The sequence below is a fragment of the Vanessa cardui genome, chromosome 23 (assembly GCF_905220365.1).
Source record: "Vanessa cardui chromosome 23, ilVanCard2.1, whole genome shotgun sequence".
NCBI lineage: Eukaryota > Metazoa > Arthropoda > Insecta > Lepidoptera > Nymphalidae > Vanessa > Vanessa cardui.
In genome coordinates this window covers 7169743-7194709 of record NC_061145.1, presented here as the reverse complement: position 1 = coordinate 7194709, position 24967 = coordinate 7169743, and the positions used below count along the sequence as shown (strand labels likewise).

Here is a 24967-nt window from a genome sequence, read left to right as displayed (position 1 = left end):
ATTTCTATTGTCAATTCCTAAAGCTCTTTTCCAAACATAATTGTGCAAGAAGAAAAACGTATCATTTCTCTTACATTAAGTACTAAAAATATCTAAACAAATTATAAACATCTATTTAAAATGGTTCAAAAATTCTTAAAAAAAAAATAATAAGAGGTACGTTCAACAATTTTATCACAATGATTGATAAATATTTAAGTAATTAACTATTATTTTGATACAAGTAAAATAAATAAATTTAATAAGCTATGAGTTCCATAAAAAAAAAAATATATTGGGTTCGTTCACAAAGTTTTGAACGAAAAAAAAATATAAGGACTAGTTTATATTAAAAAATCACATTTGACGTTTCATAAAACTACAATGATAAATCGTTTTTATCCATAGTAAGTTCAAAATTGTGCATATACACTTATTAAAGTAGAACAGCTTAAAATCTAAAATGTAGTTAGTTTTTTTTTAATAAACAGTAACATTGTGAAGCTACGCGATAGTTGGGTGACATAAATTCACAAAGGATTTATAAAGCTTTGCCTTTGACTCGTCTTCTTTACACCAATTTACTTCTCTACACTAACAACATCTGTTATTGACTTTATGAAATCATCTTTGTATATGTTCCTTAATCTAAAATAATACATGAATAAACTTGAAATTCGTAACCGCATAGCTTCGGATTCACACCACGATTTGTACAAATAGAAAAATAGTTAGTCTATGACTTATAAACATTCAATTGAATACAGAGAAATCTTTTAGGCCGAAAAATACTTCTACATAGGTATAATAATAATATTAAGAGACCTTGTCTGTATTTAAAATGTTTTTAATATAATCTTTAATCTTTTGTAATCTTTTGTCGTGATAAAAAATATAATTTAGGATATATTGTCTAGTTTTTAGATCCTTGCACGCATTTTTATTTATAAACTTACATAGGGATGAAGGAGGTCCAAGCTCATGTTTTTTTTAATCTATTGAATTCACATACGTGTGTTAGGTAGAATGTGTGACATTTTTGTTAACTTGATACTAAAAAAATAAAAAGGAAAGAATTCTATCAACCCAATGCTCACTTATTTAGATGTGTAACGACGAGCTTGATTAAACCTTTTTGAATCATATCAACAGTTTATTGCAATAAATCCATCTCTCTCTCACCCATTGAATTACAATATGTGTGACAGTGATAAAACATACGTAAATTTTCTACAATGCTTTTTAATTAAACGTGTCTTTCTGAGAACAATAAATTACTAACTAAAGATAATAAAACTTATATTAAGTGACAGCTAGAGCTGCTTGACTTATGTCTTACGTGAGGGTTACCGAATGCTCCACAACATTGGTGATGGTTGACGTTCTTTGTATGGTGATGACCGTGTGGTTGAACATTACCCGCCGGCATGTGTTTCTCTTTTATGGAATCTTTGTTGGTCTGTTTGTGAGCTGTACACGATTTATGGTGCCCTGGTGCTATTCTTGCTCGGAATCGCCCAACTTTCCCCTGTTTCGTGGGTGGTTCGACGTTTTCCGATATCGTACATATGTGTGTATCTGTGTTCGCATCTTGATACTCTGTGTCTGTTTCTGAAAATAAATAAATTTTATCTATATTATAATTAAATCTATGAGTTTTGCCAAAAGCCGAGCCAAAATCTAACGGAAAAAATTGTAAAAACAATATTAGGCGGTTTTCCATTTTTAAATGCAGAAAACTAAAACAGACAGAGTCAGAGAGGTATCTCGGATATTCACCACCATCGATTAACTTTGACGTTGTAGGAAACATAAAGCATTCCTTACTCATGCGATGTCAAGCATGGGAAATACGATGTTATGTCTCTCTTACTTGTAATCACAGCGGCTAACTCACCATTCAAAATGGAACAGAGTAAATTGCTCATTGGTGGTTGAATAAATGATGAAGTACCTATTTACCAACCCATATGTTACATAGTTGTTATTATTATTAAGCAGTACCGAACCAAAACAATACCATTTAACGCAAAATAATATTATAGAAAGAAAAGCGTATGTTCTGTATATATTTAGGTACATGCCAAAGTGTTATTTTAAGCTATCATTAATAAATACCGTATATTAATAAGCATATAATTACATACAACACGTCAATTTTTTAACTACAAAATCTAGTTTGCCACAGTTCTAACAAGTCTAGACATAATGCCTTACAGTATCATCAATTGATCAGTCAGATGGCCCAGCGATGGATGGGAAAATCCGCCTTAACTGTTTAATTAACCTTCGATGTGCAGGCGAAAATTGAATATCGACATCATCCTAGCCAAGCCATCCGACACCTATAGGAAAGTCCACGCTCTCCTACGCTCTGCTATCTGCTACTACGTTACCGATCTCGTCAGCGCTGTGGCGCGGTGGCGCGGGCGAGGCGCTGCGCGGGCGCACCGGCGCCGACGCGGCGGGCGCCGAGTGTGCGGGCGACATGCGCGCTACGCACTGATGACAAGTTATCATACGTAAAAGTGCGTGAACGATAACTATGGCTAGTGGATTTAGGTCCCATTTGAATCCGGCCTTACCTGTTTTGGGATCTATTGACTAAACTTTACTATTATTTATGGTGGTGTGATCCAGCAGTATTTTTTGTACTTGTATACCAAATGTATAACCATTGTCTAAGTCTTCCTTTTTATCTTCACTGTAGCGATTAGTATTAATAAGAAACATGGGAAAGATTAACGCGGGTAAGAGGTAGAAAACAAAATTAATTAAGATTCTTCCGTTATCCAGTTAGAATCTACATTTTCACATAACCACCGATATACCCATTCTTAGCATAGACCAATATTACATTAATTACTTTATAGGTAAATTTACATCGTAGCCCTTTGATTACAATTATTATAAATAAAAAATAAATTACTTATATCTTAGTTAGTGTTCCTTTACCATTTAAATGCATTCATAACTTAAATTATGAACGTATTTACAATAAAATTTAAAGCGATAAATTACGCTTACACCAAAAGTTACATGTTTCGAAATAGACAGAAACTCACCACCGATTCTGTGAAGAAGTTATTATCGCGGTCTTTTGAAACCGGTGCAGTGCCGACTCTGCAAGGGGACGTGGAACTGTAACTTAAGATTTACAACAGTATTCATGAAACCTTTTATCATATCATACTGAAATCAGGACTACACGTGAGGCACTGGAGCAAACAGGTCAGACAGTTTTAATCTTGAGTTCGGCAACACCAGCTTTACTAGGGCCGTATTTAGGGGAGGGCAACCGGGGCAACTGCCCTGGGGCCTCCACAAGAGAGGGGGCCACAGTTTTCAGCTAGTCTTCAGCAAGTTAACAAATACTGAGATATAGTCACATTATAATAATGTTACTATTTAATATTTTAAAAGTTACCGATACAAATACAAAACAAATCATAGCTTACTGATTGAATTAAAAAAAACGAATTAATTCATAATAATATAATTATTAGGGTGTTCACGCTTCTGTTTGTCTAGGGCTCCCACAGCTTTGTGGCCCCGGGGCCTCTAGACCTTTAAATCCGACTCTGAGCTTTACAATAGATTAACAGCAATAAGTCTATTTTATTTACACATACATCCACAACGATGCAAAAATTTTTCTTTAAAGGTTGATGTGTTGAAATGTAAAAAGGGAAAGGCTAGACAAGTAGTACCAGAATGACGAATTTAAGCTGTCAAGAGTCCTCTGAGGTTCGAGAGATTCAGCATCCGTCCATGCACCTCCCATACTCGCTGAGTTCGATCTCGACTCTGGGAAAGGTCGAAAATCTTTAAAAACAATATCGAGAATTCTTTTCATACATACATATTAGGTTGGGGAAAAAGTCTTTTCGCATATAGTATGTATGAACTTGTAATAAAATCTCTTTAGTTATACCATTTGTATCTGGCTGGTTTTGGTATCATTAAAAAGTTTTAATTTTAAAGAAGGCACTTCCAAATTCAAATTAGGAATTTGTGTGATTTTCATTTGTTTTTTTTTGTTGTTAAAATGAGTGAATCTAAAGAAGAAATTCGATACGTTTTAAAATTTTACTATAAAAAAAGGTAAAAATGCAACTCAAGCCGCGAAAAAAATTTGTGATGTTTATGGACCTAATGCAGTATCTGTGAGAGTAGCGCAAGTTTGGTTTAAGCGTTTTCAAGCCGGAAATTTTGATATCAAAGATGCAACTCGCTCTGGTCGCCCTGTTACGGACAAAAATGATGCCATTTTTGAAAAAGTGGAGCAAGATCGGCATATTAGTAGTTACGATGTAGCTGAAGAACTGGTAATTGACCACAAAACGGTTTTGACTCATTTGAATAAAGCTGGGTACACAAAAAAGCTCGATATATGGGTGCCTCATGAACTCACTGAAAGAAACCTAATGAACCGTGTACTCATTTGTGATTCTTTATTACGACGTAATGAAACCGAACCATTTTTGAAGAAGCTGATAACTGGTGATGAAAAGTGGATCACACACGACAAGAACGTGCGAAAAAGATCGTGGTCAAAGGCCGGTCAAGCTTCACAGACTGTTGCAAAACCCGGATTAACTCGCAACAAGGTAATGCTGTGTGTATGGTGGGATTGGAAGGGCATCATTCATTATGAGCTGTTACCGCCCGGCAGGACCATCGATTCAGAACTGTATTGCGAACAATTGATGAGATTGAAGCAAGAAATTGAGAGAAAGCGGCCAGAATTGATCAACAGAAGGGGTGTGGTTTTACACCATGACAACGCTAGACCTCACACATCTTTAGCCACTCAACAAAAATTACGAAAGTTTGGCTGGGAGGTATTAATGCATCCGCCGAATAGTCCTGACCTTGCACCTTCAGATTTCCATCTGTTTCGGTCTCTGCAGAATTCCTTAGGCAGTGTCAGGTTAACATCACGAGAGGACTACCAAAACCACTTGTCGCAGTTTTTCGATCAGAAGCCCCAAAATTTTTACAGCAATGGGATCATGTCACTACCAACAAGATGGCAAAAAGTTATGGAACAAAATGGCACCTACATACTTTAGTCAAATGTAAATAAACTATAAAAAAAACTTTTTGAATTTTCATATAAAATACGAAGAAACTTTTTCCCCAACCTATTATACTGCAGTTGATTTTTAAAAAGTGAATTACCGTTATCCTTATCGGTTCTATTAGGGGAATTTGCAATACTACGCCTAGCGACATCTTGGAAAGTGACTGGAGAATACATCCGTCTTTCTTCTACAGGCGACGTAACCGTCGGTGCGTTTGGGCTCTTCATAGTTGGCGTTGAAGGTTGGAATGTCACAGCATTACTAGTGTTATTTGCTAAAGAATTAGGACCAGAATTGATCGCGTTTGGAAGATGGAAGTTACTCAGAACTTCTTTATTATTAAGCTGTTGAGCTGAATGTTCAGCGATGCTGTCTCTGACGTCAGCGGCTCTTTCCCATTCAAGTTCAGAGACTGGTTGGATCTGTGATGATATCATTTTTGTAAGGGATGGTCGCGACTCTCGATCTTCTAGCCAATATGTTTTCATTGCACCTGTAAATACATTATGTGTGTAACTGATGCATATTTAATGTACATTAAAGTGTTTTTTAATAACTAAATACACAAAATCGACTATGTCCTATTTTTACCACATCGATTTGGTAAATTACCTTTCCCTTTAACTTGAATTTCACCCCTTTCAGTTACTATATAAGACGGAGATAACAATTCCTGAGTGGTCTGTGATATGTGAATCCTCATAGCCTCTGACGTGGACTCCATGCGAGATGCCGTATTAACGGAGTCTCCAAACAAGCAGTAGCGGGGCATTTTGAGGCCAACGATACCAGCAACCACCGCTCCAGAGTGAACGCCAACTCTTATTGATAAATGAGATCCTGGAACCATTGATAACAATTTGTATTGCTCGTTGCAAAAATAGACCAGAAATAATTGACTAATTAAAACAAATAATTGATTGAAAATATACATGATATATCGAATATCATGTATATTTCGTATTTATTATATCTAATATGTTTTTTGTTTTATTTACCTGTACTGGGATCTTTAAGATCAGTAATGGCTTCCACCATATCAAGGGCCATGTCACAAACCTTCTCTGCGTGATTGTCTTCTTTTTCAGGTGCTCCAGATACCACCATGTACGCGTCACCTATAGTTTCTACCTAAAATGATACAATTACTACCTTCATGTAGGATATATTAAAAAAAATTAAAATTACATTCTTCAAGGCTTCATATGAGATTGTTAAAGTACTTTTGTAAATACCTTATATACTCGGTTTCTCTCAGTGAGGGTGTCGAATATGGAGTACATAGCGTTGAGCATTGAGACAACTTCCATGGGAGTGATGCGGGAGCATATCTCGGTGAACGTGACCACGTCAGAGAACAGTATCGACACACTGTCGAACATCTGTGATGTACATTAGTATTATTATTGTAGATGACTATTACAACATGTAGCGTTAAATTTGAATCTTCCCAAAATTCGAATGTTACTTCAGGAGGTCAGATATAATAAATATAGGAATTCTAAGACCGAAACCTCTTAAAACTACTTTGTATAAAACTAAAATAGGGTTAATTACGAATAAAGTTATATAACACATAAACTATAAACCAGTAGATACATCTAAACCTTAAAAGTAAACTAGGGAAACAATCATTGTATTCAGTATTCATTCGACATAAAATTCATAATTTGAAAAAAGATATAACCTCGCAAGTGTCAATAGGGTTTTCTCCATTGCGCAGTCTATCAGCTACTTGCTTCGGTATCATCTGGTACAGCAGTTCATCTGTTCTTTTCATTTCCTCGTCTAACTTCCGCATGGATTCTTCTAACTTCTTGCTCTTTTGCTGCTCTTGATCTAAGGCTAGTTTTAGCTCGACTGATTGTTGAGTACCGGCTAACATGAGGTCTCTAAAAAGTATTTTTTTTATTTTGATTACGTGTTAATTTACATAATATCTTGGATACAATGATAGGATTGTGGATGTTGCGAATCAGATAATATAATTAAGAATAAAATATTTATTTCTTTAGCCAAAGGTAATAAGTCAAGACACCAATTGAATGAAATATATTCATATAATTTTCCTTAATTAAGAACTAAACGGGTAAACCATAATTAAATCGCATTGGATAATCTGAATTAGACTGACTTTGTGTGGGTATTATACCTACTAAGTGTATTACAGAAAAAAGTTAATATCAACAAATTAAAAAGTTGAATGAAAATTATAAATACGACTATTTTCATATATTTATTTAATAAAAAATCGTAACTGCTACATATAATTGAAATCACTTTTTTATTGTTATATTACCCAACATCTAGAAAAGTAAAAAGCATCTTAGACCTATAAAACATAAACTTAACTACGCCGAAAAATCTAGCTCTCAGAATAGAATATATAACACATTTTAAGTCTTTGTAATGCTTATAAAGTATAGCGTTACAAGCGTTGGTACATACATATATGAATATAAAGTGACTTTATGTATTTTTTATGAATGATATCATTTTTATATATATAGTGATTAAACATCCCACGTTTTAAAGTTGTTTAATCAATGTTTTTAAGAGTCATTTGTTTCGAGACTAATCGTATCATAAAGTCTATAAAAGAAATTATAAATATATTATTTCGATGAATCCGTCAAAACTTTTTCGTCAATCACTTATTTTAAGTTTAGCATACGAATACTTCTTTATAACTGTCAGACGTATTTACGATAAAGTTAAGATTAATATCACGTAATGTATTAAAATGAAGAGCTGAGATGGCCCAGTGGTTAGAACGCGTGCATCTTAACCGATGATTGCGGGTTTAAACCCAGGCAAGCACCACTATATATATGTGCTTAATTGTGTTTATAATTCATCTCATGCTCGGCGGTGAAGGAAAACATCGTGAGGAAACCTGCATGTGTCTAATTTCATCGAAATTCTGCCACATGTGCATTTCACCAACCCGCATTGGAACAGCGTGGTGGAATACGTTCCAAACCCTCTCCTTAATGGAAGAGGAGGCCTTATCTCAGCAGTGGGAAATTTACAGGCTGTTACTTTACTTTACTTTTACTTATTAAAATGAAATATTTACTGATAGATTAAATAGTAAAATTAATTCAAAGTTAGCAATTTTATTGCCTCTAAAGTAAGCTATAAAGAAACTCGCACAAAGTAGTGAAACTCGTCGTAAAATTCAGAGCGGAGTCAAATATTGTTTAGTTTTAGGATGCTGTAAAATATCAACAGTAACGGAGTCCAGTGTTTCGTAAATCATCAATTTGATATTCACTCAGACTTTGTAATCGAATTGTGCTAAGTATAATTGTTTGTCCTTTAAGAAATTAATAATTTATTCGTGCAGAAAAACAATATTGAAATTATGTTTGTTGTGAAAATTATGAAAATATTTCGCATCATGGTAACGATTGTGATTATTTCTTCGTTAACAGAGAACTGTTACTATTGGTCGAAATTAATTTTAAGCGTTTCTTGAATGAATACATAGACAAATACGCCTCATACATATATTTGCGACACTGTATCGTTATTGTTGTGGATATAAGGTTGGTCGTTGTTGATGGTGTTGGGAATTGTATTGAAAAACTCTCAGTATCAAACCGGAATTTTAAATTTAGAATCGTGTATACTTGAAAACAGAAAAAGCCGTTGGTGCCTAAACTATTTCTGGTTGTGACAAATTTACGTTGCAATAGCGCTAAAAGAGTGAACGAATAGAGTGTGTTTGCACACACACACACACACACACACATACACACACACATATGTATTGTATGATGACCTGTTTAGTTGACTAATCAGAAATCAGCCAGGATTACATGAATATTATCACATATCAATACAAACAAATAATTACCTGCTAAAATCGTGCATCGAAAGATCGTTAATATAGAGACCAGTCGATACCAACGCAGCCAGGTCTGGCATCACTGGCGTGCCAAGGTACATCATCATGCGCCAATTATCCATGTAGATCATCTGACCTAAAGTTATAAAATATGATTATTCAACAGAAACTAGCAATAATTAATGGACAGGTATAGAAAACTATTTCATCTACTATTCGTACACTACGATTATACATTTTATAACATAAATAATATAAAACCATTGAAGTTATTCATCATGCATAGAGTAGGGGTATCTTAATATTTATCTTAGAGTTACGATCTCTTCCAGACAACCATACTTAAGATTAATTTTATATAACTAAGAGTTATTTATTACCTACGTGTTTTAAAATACGGCGATGGTTACATATGGTAATATTTATAAATAAAATTGTACGTATTTCACAGTCTATTCAAATTAATCAACTAAAATTGAAGTAGACATTATTCTCAAGTTTGATAAACACAGTAAAAATATTTTATTTAATAAATAATTCTAGTCCTAATTACATTTCAGTTTGGTAATAATTTTAAAACAAAATATTAAAGTATTCGAAAATGACATTGCCATCATTAAAAATGACAATTTTTACAAAATTTATAACAATTTTCCAAATTTAATCTTTGATAGGCAGGAAAAAAAGAATAGATATTTTTCTATAGCAGCAATGACTGAAAAATTGACTCAAATAATTAATATGAAAAGGAAAAGTCTGCAAGAGTCCCCCTGATAAACTAAGGTTTCATCTTTATATGAGGGGCAGGTTCGCATCTTATTCGATCGCTTATTTTTTTGTTTTTGGTTTGGTACATGCCAAAGATTTTAATTGGACACATTCCATATGCTGTCAAGATATTTATGCGAAATATGGGTATAAAAATCAATAGTGTGTACAATCCCTAAATCTATGTTTCGAAAAAGCATTAAATAGCGTAGATAAAAGTATTGTAAGTGCTTTATCCCGCGCAGAGTGATAAAGTATTCGGAATGGCTATTATATTACATTAATAGGAAATATGCATATAAAATTTTATATCAATATAATGGTTTTTATTACAAAATCTGAACTCGGAATTAAATTATTTCTTGTCGAATGGGCAAATGTACTGTCGAAAAGCCTTTTTTAAATCTAGACATTTATAATATTCGAAACAGCTTGCGAGCGTTACGTGTGACTGTTTGATACAGAGTATAATAACTTAAAATTTGTAACAAAAACCGGACGAGTAAACATTTGACCAAAACCTACCAAACATGTCCGGCTAAAACCGTACAAATTGCATTTTACTTTCTATTGCTTTTCTTCCAATAAAGACACGTGGTTCTTCCTTCCTTGAAATGTTTTCATTTACTGTAGAGGACATTACGAATTACAAACACGATTGTCACCCTAAAACAATTCTATTACCGTCGTTGTAAGGAAATACAGCAATCACTATAATATGTATATAGTAAATATTCAAAAAAGTTTTTAATTGAAACAACAGACATATATTAAAAAAAAAAAAAAGTTTATGCCACTTTAGTGAGTGTTACCATTTTAAGAATTAAAAGGAGTTTAATATGAACCTATCTGATAGAAATACGTAACGGGTGAAAGCATTTTCACTTAAAATGTTTTAATCCTTTTAATTCTTACAAATGAATTCAATTTATGCTATCGTAAAGTCTTCAAATTAATTTTATAAGTACTACGAATTTAAGAGTACAAATTGAAATGAGATTGCATTCCATGTACATTAGAAAACATCGACAATATATATTAGAGAATAGAGTTTTCTAAATTAAAAAATAAACAAAGTAGACATTGATCTACGAAGGTGGTATTTACAGTGCACATAAATTATATTATAATATCTATTAAAATAAATTAGGGTGGAGGTACAGAGTTTCATGGGAAGTAATTTGATGTCTTAGGATATAAGTATAAATCCATCCAGCTGCAAGAAGAGATTTAAAATAAAATATATTTAATTTCTATTCTTGTGCATTTCTACCGTGAGATATTCACTATAGAGGAACCAAATGTGAGATGTGGAATATCACGTAGAATACCTTTGAGATGTAAATTTATAACATCGGGTAAACGTCTTCCGTCATATGCATAACGCTTCTTTGGAGTAATTCCTGAAAAGTTTATATTAGAATAATCATAATCTTTGACGTCAATGATGTTCTAGTGAATAGCTATGTTATTAAAGCGCAAAAAGTGAAGACCAGAAAACGTCCTAATTGAGACGTTTGCCTTTAGCCGTTTTACGTAGTAATATGTTATAACACATCATAATTACGAAATAATACGTTTTGCGTAATTTAAACATCTAATTGTCCCTTTTATTTATTGTTTTTATCAAGCTATCCTTTTTACTTGTAACGAAATGTAAAAAAAACGGTCCCCGGCGCGGCACACTTTTTTCTATTGTTTAGTATGGGTATAACATATCTGTTTATTAGAATATCATGTTTTGACGTTGTTCCAACGATTGCATTCAGAACGTTTTATGATCTTAATCATATTTCGTCATACAAATAATACTTATGCATGATTAAATAAAGTAAAAGAACCTCGGATAAAATTCTCTCGAATCTGAAATGAGTTTTTAATTCGAAAACGATTCAAAAATAAAAATTATTCGTAATTTTATTAATATTTGTTTAGCTTAAACAGAAAAAGCAAAGAAACAGCTGACCAAAATTATACCTAAGAGGATTATTTTGTCAAGAAATTCTGAAAGCAGTCTGGAGTTTATAAATTGGCATCCTGACATTCCTGTTACACGTGAGCATGGCATTTTGGGCATTTAAGTGCTGCTATTTCAATATTAACTTACTATATACAATGTCATGTTGTAACTATTAATATAAAAGTTGTATAAAATGTACATAAAAGTAGCAGAGGTCGATTTAATATTGATCAAAAGTTATACCCATCAGACAGTTGTAATTTTAGTAATGATTTTTGTGTACTGATATAAGCTTACGACGCAACCGTCATACTGTAGCAAGTATAACTGTGATGTACAAAATAAGTGATATGTATTTAAAATTATTTACATACTATTTAAAGCACAATAGGTAATTATTAATGAAATAACACGTTCTTCTTGCCGAGATGGCCCAGTGGTTAGAACGCGTGCATCTTAACCGATGATTTTGGGTTAAAACCCAGACAAGCACCACTATATATATATGTGCTTAATTTGTGTTTATAATTCATCTAGTGACGGCGGTGAGGGAAAACATAGTGAGGATGCATGTGTCTAATTCCATTGAAATTCTGCCACATGTGTATTCCACCAACCCGCATTGGAACACCGTGATGGAAAATGTTCCAAGCATAATGGGAGATTATTTACCAGCCCAGCAGTGGGATACAGGCTGTTACTTTAGTTTACGTTTGTCTTACGTTCAAGGTATTTCTTTTAGAACTGAAAGTTTTTACGATTAGCGATTAAGTCGAAGGCATATTCAAAAATATTTTGACATTTGAATTGCAAAACAATACTAAGCATCTTAAGCCATATGTGATGTACGCTAGTCGCATAAGGTCGTAAAATAAAAGACGTAAATTATATTATATATATTCAATGAAATTCACAATCAACCGATGTTTACAAATGGTGAAAACAACAATCAGCTGTGCTAACAACAGGAATAAAACCGTAAGCTCGGGGATTACATGATTAGCAGGTTTTCAAAGCGTCGTATAATCCATTGTCCAATTGATAAAATCCATCCTTATTGAATACATTCAACAGAAAATGTCTGTTTTATATTTGATAAAATTTAATGAAAAATATTGTGTTATCCGGCGAGGGCTTATGAGTATTGTTTATAACTGAATAAAGTCGGTCCTACAATATTAATAATTAATCATTTCAACAAAAAAACGTAAACAATCACGCAGAAAATATTTTTGTGAATATGCATTGTCCGGGCCCATATATAACGAATCGTTTTGCGTACATATGGTAGAAATGTCTAAGATCTAGCGCGCACTGGTAACTTTTGTCACGGTGACTGTTTCGTCACTCTTGTCAAGTCCGTGAATATGTACAGACGCAGACACAAATGTCACGTCGTAATGTGCGCGCACCTCCATAGTCTAAGGGGCGTTATGCATAAGCTTCCCAATAGAAAACACATGATCAGTTTAAAACCATTCGAATTTTAATTTTAAATTTAACGACTAGTATCTAAAAGCAACCAGTCACTGATATATCTTACATGTTCTTTTTTTTTTATTTAATTTACTACATCCACAGGCTCACAGATGCTCGTGCCTTTTTTTACATTTTATATTAAACATTTCGGCGTTTTATATTTTATACTAAACATCAGCAGATCTTTGCTGGAAATCATTCTTGTCGTCTTCTTCGTAGACGTGGCCCACACTGACATTTTTTTTAAATATTTTAAAATAATATATACATAATCTATAATAAATAATATTCTTACATATTCTTTAAAATACACATAAATGATACATAGATGACATATTAATATAACGTCTAAAAAATGTAAAAACCGCTGTCACTTTGAGGAGGGTTTGCGTTTTAAAGGAAATGGTGTTAAAAGATAAGGGGCTTACATGATATTTTCTTCATTTCGGCTTTCAACTGACTTTATATGACTTGGAAATAACTAATTTTGAAAACACTTAAAATAATATCATCGGTGAGGCTGTAGTTAAGGCGCTTTTTTAGCATTGAATGTTACACGATTTTATTTAAATGGATTTTTTTGGAAGGCTGTTTATTCCAAATGTTATTACAACAACTTCCTTTTTTCTTATTGTAATAACACCGTTCATCTGATTTTACACCCAGGATTGACTCCAAAAGTAGATAACTCTCAACGGTTAACAGCATAGAAAATTTGATGCCTATCTTATCTATTAGCGAAGCCCGTAATAGCGTAAGTCCATCTTTGTCCCAGTACTTATGGGATAACTGCACATCAAAAATCGGCTATGGTCTCATTTTGAAGAGTTCCAGTCGTAGATGTGCCAAAAAATAAAAAGGATTGATTGACGTCTAAAGCTACTAAACGGCTAAAGAGGGTACTATGGCTGTATAAAACGCAATACAAAGTTAAAGTAAATTGTTATCAACTCGATTGAACTAATGTCTATCATTTGATATTAAGCATTCCTTTAAAAACGATTCATCATTCTGGCGCCAAATGTAGATGTGATTTTCAATTTACAATTAAAAACAAAAACTGTCCTAAGGTACGAAATTCCTAAAAATCTTTTGATAAACGCGAAGTTTCGCGGAAGACTCACTCGGATAAATAATTTAAAAAAAAAATTCTATACTATTCATTTATTATCCTCAATAAACGATGACAATAATACATATTGAATAATAAAAAGTCTACTCCGTTTTCCTTTTAAAAAAAATATCCCGTTTCAAATTCTCCCGTAAAGAGGACATCATAATAAAAAAGGGCTCTTCCATTGCCGTTATTTGAAAGGACGTTTATTTGTTGTATATATTTTTTACGTAGAATAAAAATATATTTTCTTTCACATTTATATAAATTGACGAAAAATATTATGAGGAAAAACCTCGTTATTAATACGCGTTTAAATTTAATGATAAAAGACGTTTTGACTATATTTAAAATTATGATAATAACCTTTTTGGATATAAATAGCTCCGGGCCGAAATTGGTTGTATCAAATAAGAATTTTAATAAAAATGCTTTTCAGATTTTTATATAAAAGAAGGACTCGCCTGAATGAATTAAAATTCGTATGAATTTGATTGGACCCGACAGCATTTTACTTAATTAGAAGAAATGTCTGTTTTTCATCGTATTGTGATGTTCGAACAGGTAACTAATATGTTGTAAAAACTAAAACAAACTAATTTGTATGTAAAACGCTTATCACAATTAAATAAAGTCGCATTAATCATAATATTCAAGACATATTTGTTTTCTTCATTAATAGTTTGGATAATAGGTATTTATTTTAATTTATAAATATCCATTATTACCTTTTATACTTTGTATAATCAATTGTTTATTGATTTTACGAAACTTCACGAGGCTAAGGGACCAGATCAAAACCACGACTAAGATACACTGTGCTGACTCCTTTCCTATTTAAATTAACATTAGTAATTTTTTGGTATAGCAAAGACTTTCTCTCTTTCTTAATGTGTAATTTAAAGACTAAACTTACCTTTCAGACGTAAGTTCTTATCAGTAGCGCAATCAGATTCGTCGGAGAGTCGGATGAGCTCGTTCCGTTTGTCGGGCGCCTTCTCGTGCATCACAGCTTCCACTGTCACCAGCTCGAAGATGTTGTTAGTTCGGTTTAGGATCTAGTAATAATGTCATATACTTAATATTGTAAATAGATAGACAGGATCTTAAGGTGCAAGTGGCCAGGCATTTCTTGGAGACAGGCGTAAGTGTAAGGCGGATTTAAAAAAATCTTATGAATCTTCTGTTTAATTTTTTTACGATTTAATATTTTTATGTTCTACAATTTAGATCGCATGTATTTTTCACCTACCGTTGATTGTTATTGAGTCATCGAACGAGTAAATTGAAAAGTATAATAATATTAGGTATAAGAACAGAATATACCTACTTTTTACTATTCTAAACAAACCTCTTTAAAGAAACATAGAAACTTGTACCGAATTAAATTCTTACTTAGATTGATCTAAGAATAAATTTAATTCGATTTCTTTGCTACTCAATGGTAGCATGTAGGTAATATCAGTATGGTATATCCAGTAGGATTCAAAATTCACTAAAATACACCGTCAATGTGACATTCAAAATGTTTTACTTCCCTGTTAATTAGGATTGAATAAATGGCCCAATAAATCAATTGAGATTGTTTTAGAGTGCATAATCATGTATACTCACTGTTTGAAACTTGAAAGCGATTAGCGGTCGCACCAGATCGAACCAGTTGGTTATTTTTTTACCGACTAAGTCCGGTAAGATGACCATCAGGGAATTTCCAATGCTCCTCACTACCATGTCCGAACTAGAACGAAAAAATAAGTTAGCAAAAAAGTATTTTACCAGAGAAGCGCTTTTAGTTTTGAATAATTTATCAAGACATGTCTTAATAAGATATGTATTGTGTCGTATAGCAGAGACAGCGACTTTGTTTTATACTAAGTATGTAGTGATAATGATGATTAAATTAAATCTTATTTATACTCTATCATGATATAGATATACTACATACTTAGTATGAAACAAAGTCGCTGTCTCTGTCCCTATATCCCTATATATGTTTAAATTTAAACTACGTAACGGATTTTGATGTGGTTTTTCTAATATATAGAGTAATTCGAGAAGAACGTTTTATATATAATAAATAGAATTTTTTTGTTTAAACACTTATAATTTTAGAAGTATCTTATGTGATGTCATATCATCATTATCGTCATATTAAATATATGAGAACGGTGTTCATTTTTTTTGTTAAAACTTAATTTTCCAAACAATCGTTCAAAAAAATGTCAAGATCTCATATTACTCATACCTTGGTCATATTGGATAAGTTATAACTATAAAACAAATACGCTAGTTAGTAATATGAAATAGGTATAAATTCTTGAATGACGTAAAATTTCGCGAATACCGTGGTTACGGTCTAGGGATAATAACCACAAAAACTCGAATTTTTACTCTGACGAGGGGTAAAAGTTGTGCTCATTCACTAGCAGATTGTTACGGCGTTTTTATTAAACTTGATATTAAGGAAGTCACGTGATGAAATACCTACTTGGTAATTGGATTTTAGAATAATAATAAATTATCCCAACAAACTTTTTACAGAGAGACCTACATATAAATACTTACATAAATATTGAGTATTTAACAAAAGCTATCAAATGGTGTCGTTGTATGCTTGAATGTATAATTTAAATTCTTACCCAAAAACTATACAAAAAGGAAATATCTCGAACAGAACAGATGCGCTAATAGGCAGATGTTTTTCTTCTCTCGTCATTGCCAGTGATGCCAAAGTAAAAGCGCGGTTATCAAAGGTTAGTTGAAAGGTCACATGCACGGTGTCGAACAGAAGTTCCTCTCGAAGTAACTCTATTCGCATCTCCTTGTGGTAGAAATGACGAGCGACCTAAAAACAATAGATTTATGAGTTAATCGTATAGAACTTTAAAATGCTGCCATCTAGTGGTGAATTCTATTACGAAGTAAGTTAATATAGTAAATAATAGTTAGAACAGCGCCATCTAGTGTAAAAATAAAGAATTAAAATGTATATAAGCAGATAGTATGCTTCTAAACACATTTTTCGACGCTTGTAATCATCGGGGGCGTAGCTCAGATGGTAGAGCGCTCGCTTAGCATGCGAGAGGTACCGGGATCGATACCCGGCGCCTCCAAACTCTTTTGGGTTTTTGTCAATATTTTTTTAATTGCTTGATATTTTATTTTACCGGCGTTTTTCCAATAAAATTGTACGAAGTACACTTTAATCAACAATTATAGCTAAATATCCTATTAAATAATGGTCGCTGAGTTAAGTTACAATTTTAGAAGCTACAATTTATCACTGACAACGAAACTTTGTAACACATAGATTACTTTGGTTTAAACATTAGTTAATGGTTGGTTATTTTAGTTGTATTTCCATAATGTGATTTTCTAACGTCAAATATCAAACGACATTTATGAAAGTCATATAGTTTAAAAATAGGATTTATATATATTCTATATTAAAAAAATATATATATTTTAAAAAGTGGCAATAAGAATCATGTCATATTATAATAGACAATAATATGTCGGAGAGTGCTAATATTTGGACAAAAGAAAAAAAAGTCCTTCTTTTTAATTAGTTAAAGTAGCAAATATTATTAAATATTCTATGACCTTACCTCTCGTATTTGACCCATTGCGTAATAAACGAAACCTCTTCGCTTCGACCTATAATGTAATGTCAGACCTTGGCGAGTCTCATTTTCACAGATAAAACTTGGCGCTCTCATTCTAGGATAACTGAATTTCAGATATTCGTGTAAATTGTCAAGTCCATTTAAAAAATCGCGCATGTGACGGCCCAGGACTGATAGAACTCTGTCGTAGCCGTATTGTGAAACAAATCCGACGAAATAAACTCCCATTTGATCCATAAACTCGCGTTCGGTTATGCCCAGTACCTGAAATATAAAATCAATTTAATTTGCATTATTTTTATATTTATTATTAAATTCGCAATATTATATTATTAATCTGTATTTTTACGTTGTATATTTTATTATGTATAAAAAAAGTTAAATACAATTTGTTATAAGTCTCTTAAAACCATATTGATAATTTTAACATATTTGGTACGGGGGGTGTAACTCAGTGGTAGAGTGTCTGCTTCGCATGCTGAAAGTCCTGGGTTCAAATCCCAGCACCTCCAAAGTAAATTTTATTGTTTTTTTAAACAAAATAAAAACGTTTAATATCAGTGTTATGTATATATTATGTGCAATAGTGTAATGTTAGTGTATAAATCATGATAAAAAATAATGGGTAATGAGCGAAATATTCGTTATTTCTGTATCATTTTTGCAAATTTAACACAAAAAATCACAATAACTTTTAAACGTTTTAGATGTTTAAAATATGCATTATAATTAAGAAAAAGATTCCTTATCTTTTAAGTATTTACATTATGTTGATGTTTTGTTAAAATAAATAAATATTAATTTATATGAGTATAAATTGTGATAGTTAGTAGAAAAAAGAAAGTGGCCCATGAGGGGATCGAACCCGCGACCTTCGCGTTATTAGCACGACGCTCTAACCAACTGAGCTAATGGGCCGATATGTTGTCTTACAAAATTATGATACTATATCATATGCATAGTTTATTTTTATCTTTAATATATTAAAGAGAGAGAGAGATTTTTATGAGATTTTTCAGTAATACTTGGAAATATTTGTTAAAATTGAAGCATCTAGGAAATTATAACGACGTAGAACTATATTAAGTAGTTACGTTTTCACTAAATATGTATAATGTTTATTAGTATATAACATAAATACATCATTTTTTGTAAACAACATACATTAAACATTTCTATATTTAAATCACATTTAGTAATAGTTATTTAAAGATTTACAGATTATAGTTGAATAAAAACTAAAATATTATTGTTAATTTTCTTTATTTTTTTTTAGATATAGTAATGAAGGTAGTATAAATAGATCATTTGTTGAATAACAGTACATAATACGTTTGGATAATATATTGTTATTCTATTTAATTAGGTTACAGTATAGGACGCTACACATAGGCCCGGCTCTGATTAGCGATATGTTAAAGGCCGAAGTCGTTTCAGAAAAGGACACGACCAAACGTCACAAATATCCTTTTCGATATTCAAAAAACAATTCTGGCCGTTTGTAGTCGAAATACTTGGACTTTGGTGTATTCGTTCTAAAATCTTTAAAAAAAAATATAAACCTATATAAACTCCATAGTGACATGAAAATAGGAGAGCTGGTTATTTTTTCGACCAGGGTATTTTTTTGCGATTTAACATTGTAATGTGGTTTTGGTATCGTGGTTGAATAGTCAATGGTGACAACCTTACTTAGCGATTAAGTATGATGTGCTGATTTACAGTACCAATTATGCATTTTTATTTGCATTTCTGCTTGCACACTACCTATTTCGAATATACTCATGAATTAAGATATATTACATATGTGTTTTTTTTGTATTGCTGAAGCGAACGCAATATATTCAGGCATAAGACTAAGTTGTATATACATTTAGTTATAGTTATTATATGTATATTATGTGTGTGATAATGCTTGACAATAAAATGCAGGTCGATACATGTAAAAATAATATTAAATTTGACAATTTATTAATTACATAATTCTGTAAAGGTATTCAGGGCCGTCTTTTGACTATTAGAGGTCCTTGGCGTATTAGGATATTGTCTTAGAATAGACAGAGAAACTTTCATTGTTCTTCAATTTGCGCGTAAATAATGCTTTGTTAAAATACCTAGCATTGATTTATTAGCATCTTTGTAAATTCTGGATGTATTGGAACAATTAAAATCTTTATTTAGATGTTTTTATTTGATCTGAGAAGGTGATATCGATTGCGGGGCCCTGGGCACTTGCCCAAAAGTACCCCCTGTGAAGGAGGGCTCTGAAATGTTTTGTTCTTCCTAATTTCGAATTTCACCGCGGAACATGAACGTGAATTGTAAGCCAACGTAAGCCGGCTGACAACATTTTAGGAGTGAGATACGAGGTGAATTCTGGCAGAATCGCACTACTATTTTATTTTTCAAAGTCTAAGATACATTTCTTTATTGGACATTGACTCAAGTTCAAAAGTAATTTAAAAGCTGATTTTCTTTGAAATTTTGTCTGTTTATTAACATAACTTTTTTCATAATGTTTGTAAGCGAACGCGCAAATAGGCTACTTGATGGTAAGCGGTTCACTATCGCCCATATATATTAGCCGTAAGAAATATTAACCATTCCTCTCATGTAAGGAATCTTGGTCATCCAAGATACAACAGCAGAGATGTTATGTCTCTTGTGCTTTAGCTTACTCATCCTTCAAATAAGTACGAAATAATACTATAAAATAGGCTGTTTGACTGGTTTTTATTATTTTCAACTTTCTATACTAAATAACCATTTTTAAACTCGTAATATATACAATGACAACAACAACAGCCTGTGAATTCCCACTCCTGGGCTAAAGGCTTTCTCTCCCTTTGAGGAGAAGGTTTGGAACATATTCCAACACGCTGTTCCAATGCGGGTTAGTGGAATGCACATGTGGCAGAATTTCTATGAAATTTGTCACATGCAGGTTTCCTCACGATGTTTTCCTTCACCGCCGAGCACGAGATGAATTATAAAGACAAATTAAGCACATGAAACAGCGGTGCTTGCCTGTGTTTGAACCCGCAATCATCGGTTAAGATGCACGCGTTCTAACCACTGGGCCATCTCGAAATATATACTATTTCCAAAAATTGATGCCTATTAAATACTAGGTAAACAGAAACTATCCAAAATAACCCATAAACGTATCTGAAATCGGAATCCAAATCCAAAGCCAAAATTACGTATCCATAACAACCTTGACAGCAGTGTCTTATTTCAGAAATCACCTAGCATCCAGCTCACAGTGTTCCAACATTAATTTGATCGTAATGGATCACAATATGCACACATCGTGATTGACAAGCAGGGTTGAATAAGCTACTCTATTATGTGTATATAACAAGCAAAATATCAAATGTGTTATATTATAGGAGCATATAACAAATATAACTAGTTATCCGTCCTGGCTTTGCACGGGAAGATTAAGGGTCTACATAAAACGTTTTTGTCCAAGTACATTTTAGAGTTCGCAGTCTACATGATTTTACAGATATCGTCTAAAATCATACAAATTATTCAGTAATTTTAGCCAAATATAAATTATATACTTCTACTGTGAATGACTCTGTCTAATAGTAAAACCTTTTTGAAAACACGTTCCGTAGATTTTTTAGAATTTATCGCGTTCAAATAAACAGACAAATACAAATGATGTTTTATACTATGTAGTAATTCAATATGGACGGCAAATTAATGTAAACTATTTTAGATGTGGGGTGGGAGCGTAATAATTATGTTAATAAAGCAAACATTATTTAGATTATGATTTCATATGCCTAAAACGATACGCTTAAATTAATTCAGTATTTGGAAATTTGGTACTACAGATATAATATGTATCTCATATTGCACGTTATATATTTGTGGTCGCCTTTTTATATGTATGTATGCTTTGTTTTAGTTAAGTTGTTTTATACACATACTAGATAAAAACCCAGGTTCACCCGGATAAATTAAGAAAAGAACTAATAAAATAGATATTGATTAGTCTTTTCATATAACACATATTTTTTCATTAACGTTGATCTATTATTTAATATGGATAATTTTATATCAAGTCTACCGTATTTTTGCATGAAATTATTATTTGGAAACATATTTTGAATGCACCCGTAGATGTCAAACATGTATGATTAAAATCAATATTCGCACGTGACATTGGCGAAATAATCTGTGCCTTTTTGGCACAAATAAAAGCAACAAAAAAAAATTTGTAAGATTGTACGAATTTTGCGAGTACTTATATTATGGTCTCGACTAAAATGTACTTATTTTTTAACGCTCTATAATTGTGTATAGGTTTCGATCGGGGTCGTAGACTTGCACGTAATTCTTATATCGATATAATATAAATTATAGTTATTAGATACTATTGCGTACTTTTTACTCAGAATAGCTATTTATTTTTAAATGAAACTTGTTTCAACAGATAATACTTTCAATGGAGTTTTATTTTCTAAGTATTTTCTAATCAGTATAAAGTTCTTATATGCATCGCTTAAACTCGCTGTTTCACATTTACCTACTAGCTACGTACTATCAAGTCACATAAAAGGTTTTAAAGAACATATGGGATAAAATGTAAGAAAATAATATTGAAAGACATTGTCAATGAGGTTATAACGAACAGAATCGATTAATATCGAGTCATAAGTATATAAAAATGTTTAATAATACAATTGATAGCATGATAAATTTTTAATTAAACTGTAATTTGAGCAATGGGCCACCTAGTTAGTTAGTAGCGCAAGTTAGGTTTTACCTTATGTCTTGAGAATTTTAACTGGAACTCCATATACAAATACATAGGTACATATACCAGTATAGTAGTGCTAGAAATCTAAAATCTTCTCATATGTCAATTTGCCGTCAACGAATTACGCTGTGACTATATGTTAAATCTCTTGTACTACACTGACTCACTTAACCTAAAACTCAAATACAGTGAAAATCTAATTAGTTTCACTGTATTTGATACTTAGTTGTAAAATATCAGTCCAGGTGAACCTGTACATATACGGTAGTAATACATCGCAAAAATATACTGTCGTATATAAATACTCGCGTGAAAAGTTATGTGCGGCACCTACTTAAATTTAAATTAAGAATATCGTTAGGAAACCGTCACATCAAAGTATCGAATCAGTGGAAGATAAATATTATAAAAACGTCCACACCGCCAACCATGAATTTATTAATAGACACCTAATTTCATTGAATGTGAGTGAGTAGTCTGATTTATTTTAATGTTACCTATTCAATATTTCAATAGCTCTATATAATTGATACATATTTGAATATAATAGAATAACATCTGTACTGTAAAGCTGCCTTTTGTAAAAATAAAGTTCGTGTTCTTTATGTTTTGTAACCATAGCTATTGATATTTATTAAAAAAAGACATATTAAAAGAAATGTTTTTGTTGTACACAATGATGTTGTAGTAAACAAATATGTTATTAACGCGCAAAAAGTGAAGACTAGAAAACGTCCTAATTGGGACGTTTGCCTTTAGTTGTTTTATGTACTAATACGTTATAATACATCATAATTACGTGGTAATACGTTTTGCGTAATTAAAACATCTAGTTATCCCTTTTACCTATTGTTTTTATCAAGCTATCCTTTTTACTTTTAACGAAATGTAAAAATAAACTAAAATACCGCTACCGGCGCGGCACACATTTTTCTGTTGTTTAGTATGGATATAACATATCTGTTTATTAGAATATCATTGGTTGTACACAATTCCAAAACGTATTTTATTTTTCACATTTTACAGAATAAAAATATTTGCTGTCAAGAATGGCAACATTTTTTTACTTTATAATTCAACGATTTGCGAAATAATCTGTGCCTTTTTAGAACAAATAAAAGCCATAAAAAAATATTTAAGTAAAAGTATTTAACAAAGTAACACGTCTGCTTAATGCAATATTTTTTTATTATTATTAATTTATGTACTTACCTCTTGTGCCTTCTTTGCAAGTCTTGTTATCAAATTCTCTGGATATACTTGATGAACTGAAAATGATGGCTGTTCCACTCCTGCTTGGCGTCTTATATCCTCCCATCTCTCTTCACCATAGGTCTGGCGGATGTACTCCGCCATATTTTCTAATAACAGCCCGTACATCGTGACAGCTGTAAAAAACAACGAATAAACTCTTAGATATGATATATTTTTCAAAAGAATTTACCTAATTCTTTAAAAGCTGTCCAGAATATGCCCGTTGAGTGAAAACTTAACAATGGCTTAAATCGACGAAATTGAAACGGGAGTTACTACTTCGTAGAAGTATTTCTACAAAGTCATATTATTGGAAAAGTTTAAAGAACGTTTTATCATATTGGAAAAGTAATGCATCCGATTGGCAAATTAATCTTCAGTCACAGTTTAATCCCTAGATATCTTAAACTCAAGTTCTAGAGTAGTTAGAATTAAAGTCATAAAACTAAATGGAAATTAGCTTAAGATTAATTCTCAATCAATTTCTTTAGTTTTTAATCTATAGTAATAGCAGTGAAGACATATTTTAAAGCCTAACCTTAAAAATACAAAACCTGTATATTGCATTAAGTTCATATGAGAAGATGCAGCAATTTTTTTTTACTGCATAATATTGCATGCTAGCTGTTCGTTGCAATGTTACCCGCTTTATATGCAGATTTTGATGCAACTAGCGTGAATTCTTTGCTGTAATTCATAAGTAAAAATTCGTCTATTCCTATTCTATTTCTAACAAATAAATTTGAAATAGAATCCTTAACCTCAATATCAAAAATATTCAAAACAATAATAACATCTACCTATTGATTGTCAAAGAAAAAAATTACCATGGGTCCGGAAAGAAACACCTCAGACCTAAAAAGAACCGGAAGAAACTCAGCGGGAATTTCCTCTCTTATTTTTATTTGAAATATACAATGTAATTTTTCATATATATGAAATAAATAATCATCAATACTTATTCAATGTACATATGTTAATATTATAAACGTGAAAGTCACTCTGTCTGACTCGCTCTTTCACTAGCAAACCTACTACTGAAACGATTTTGATGAAAGCAAATTTGAACC

At 32.0% G+C, this 24967-nt stretch overlaps 1 protein-coding gene and 3 non-coding genes across 4 annotated transcripts; 2 read left to right on the top strand and 2 right to left on the bottom strand.

Annotated features, from left to right (window-relative positions):
• Positions 1 to 845: 845 nt before the first annotated feature.
• LOC124539886 (soluble guanylate cyclase 88E) lies at positions 846 to 24027 on the bottom strand. The gene is made up of 15 exons (XM_047117246.1): positions 23856 to 24027; positions 17849 to 18130; positions 16880 to 17085; positions 15855 to 15978; positions 15157 to 15298; positions 8929 to 9055; positions 6754 to 6958; positions 6302 to 6448; positions 6065 to 6197; positions 5679 to 5906; positions 5164 to 5559; positions 3690 to 3804; positions 3048 to 3126; positions 2376 to 2481; positions 846 to 1590 (listed from the first exon to the last, which is right to left on the bottom strand). The coding sequence occupies exons 1-15, from the start codon at positions 24021 to 24023 to the stop codon at positions 1277 to 1279; spliced, it is 2772 nt and encodes a 923-aa protein (XP_046973202.1). The 5' UTR covers positions 24024 to 24027; the 3' UTR covers positions 846 to 1276.
• On the top strand, positions 17281 to 17353 carry Trnaa-agc. Its single transcript has one exon. It is a non-coding gene; the product is annotated as a tRNA-Ala (tRNA).
• Positions 18307 to 18378, top strand: Trnaa-cgc. Its single transcript has one exon. It is a non-coding gene; the product is annotated as a tRNA-Ala (tRNA).
• Trnai-aau lies at positions 18711 to 18784 on the bottom strand. Its single transcript has one exon. It is a non-coding gene; the product is annotated as a tRNA-Ile (tRNA).
• Positions 24028 to 24967: the final 940 nt, after the last annotated feature.

What these genes read in the sequence shown, in the direction of transcription:
- LOC124539886 (XM_047117246.1), bottom strand. Translation starts at nt 24,023, where the DNA reads ATGTACGGGCTGTTATTAGAAAATATGGCGGAGTACATCCGCCAGACC. An exon ending in ACCCTATTGACACTTGCGAG is followed by an intron (nt 6,449 to 6,753) that starts GTTATATCTTTT and finishes TGTACATCACAG; the next exon opens with ATGTTCGACAGTGTGTCGAT. An exon ending in ATAACTTCTTCACAGAATCG is followed by an intron (nt 2,482 to 3,047) that starts GTGGTGAGTTTC and finishes ACTTGTCATCAG; the next exon opens with TGCGTAGCGCGCATGTCGCC.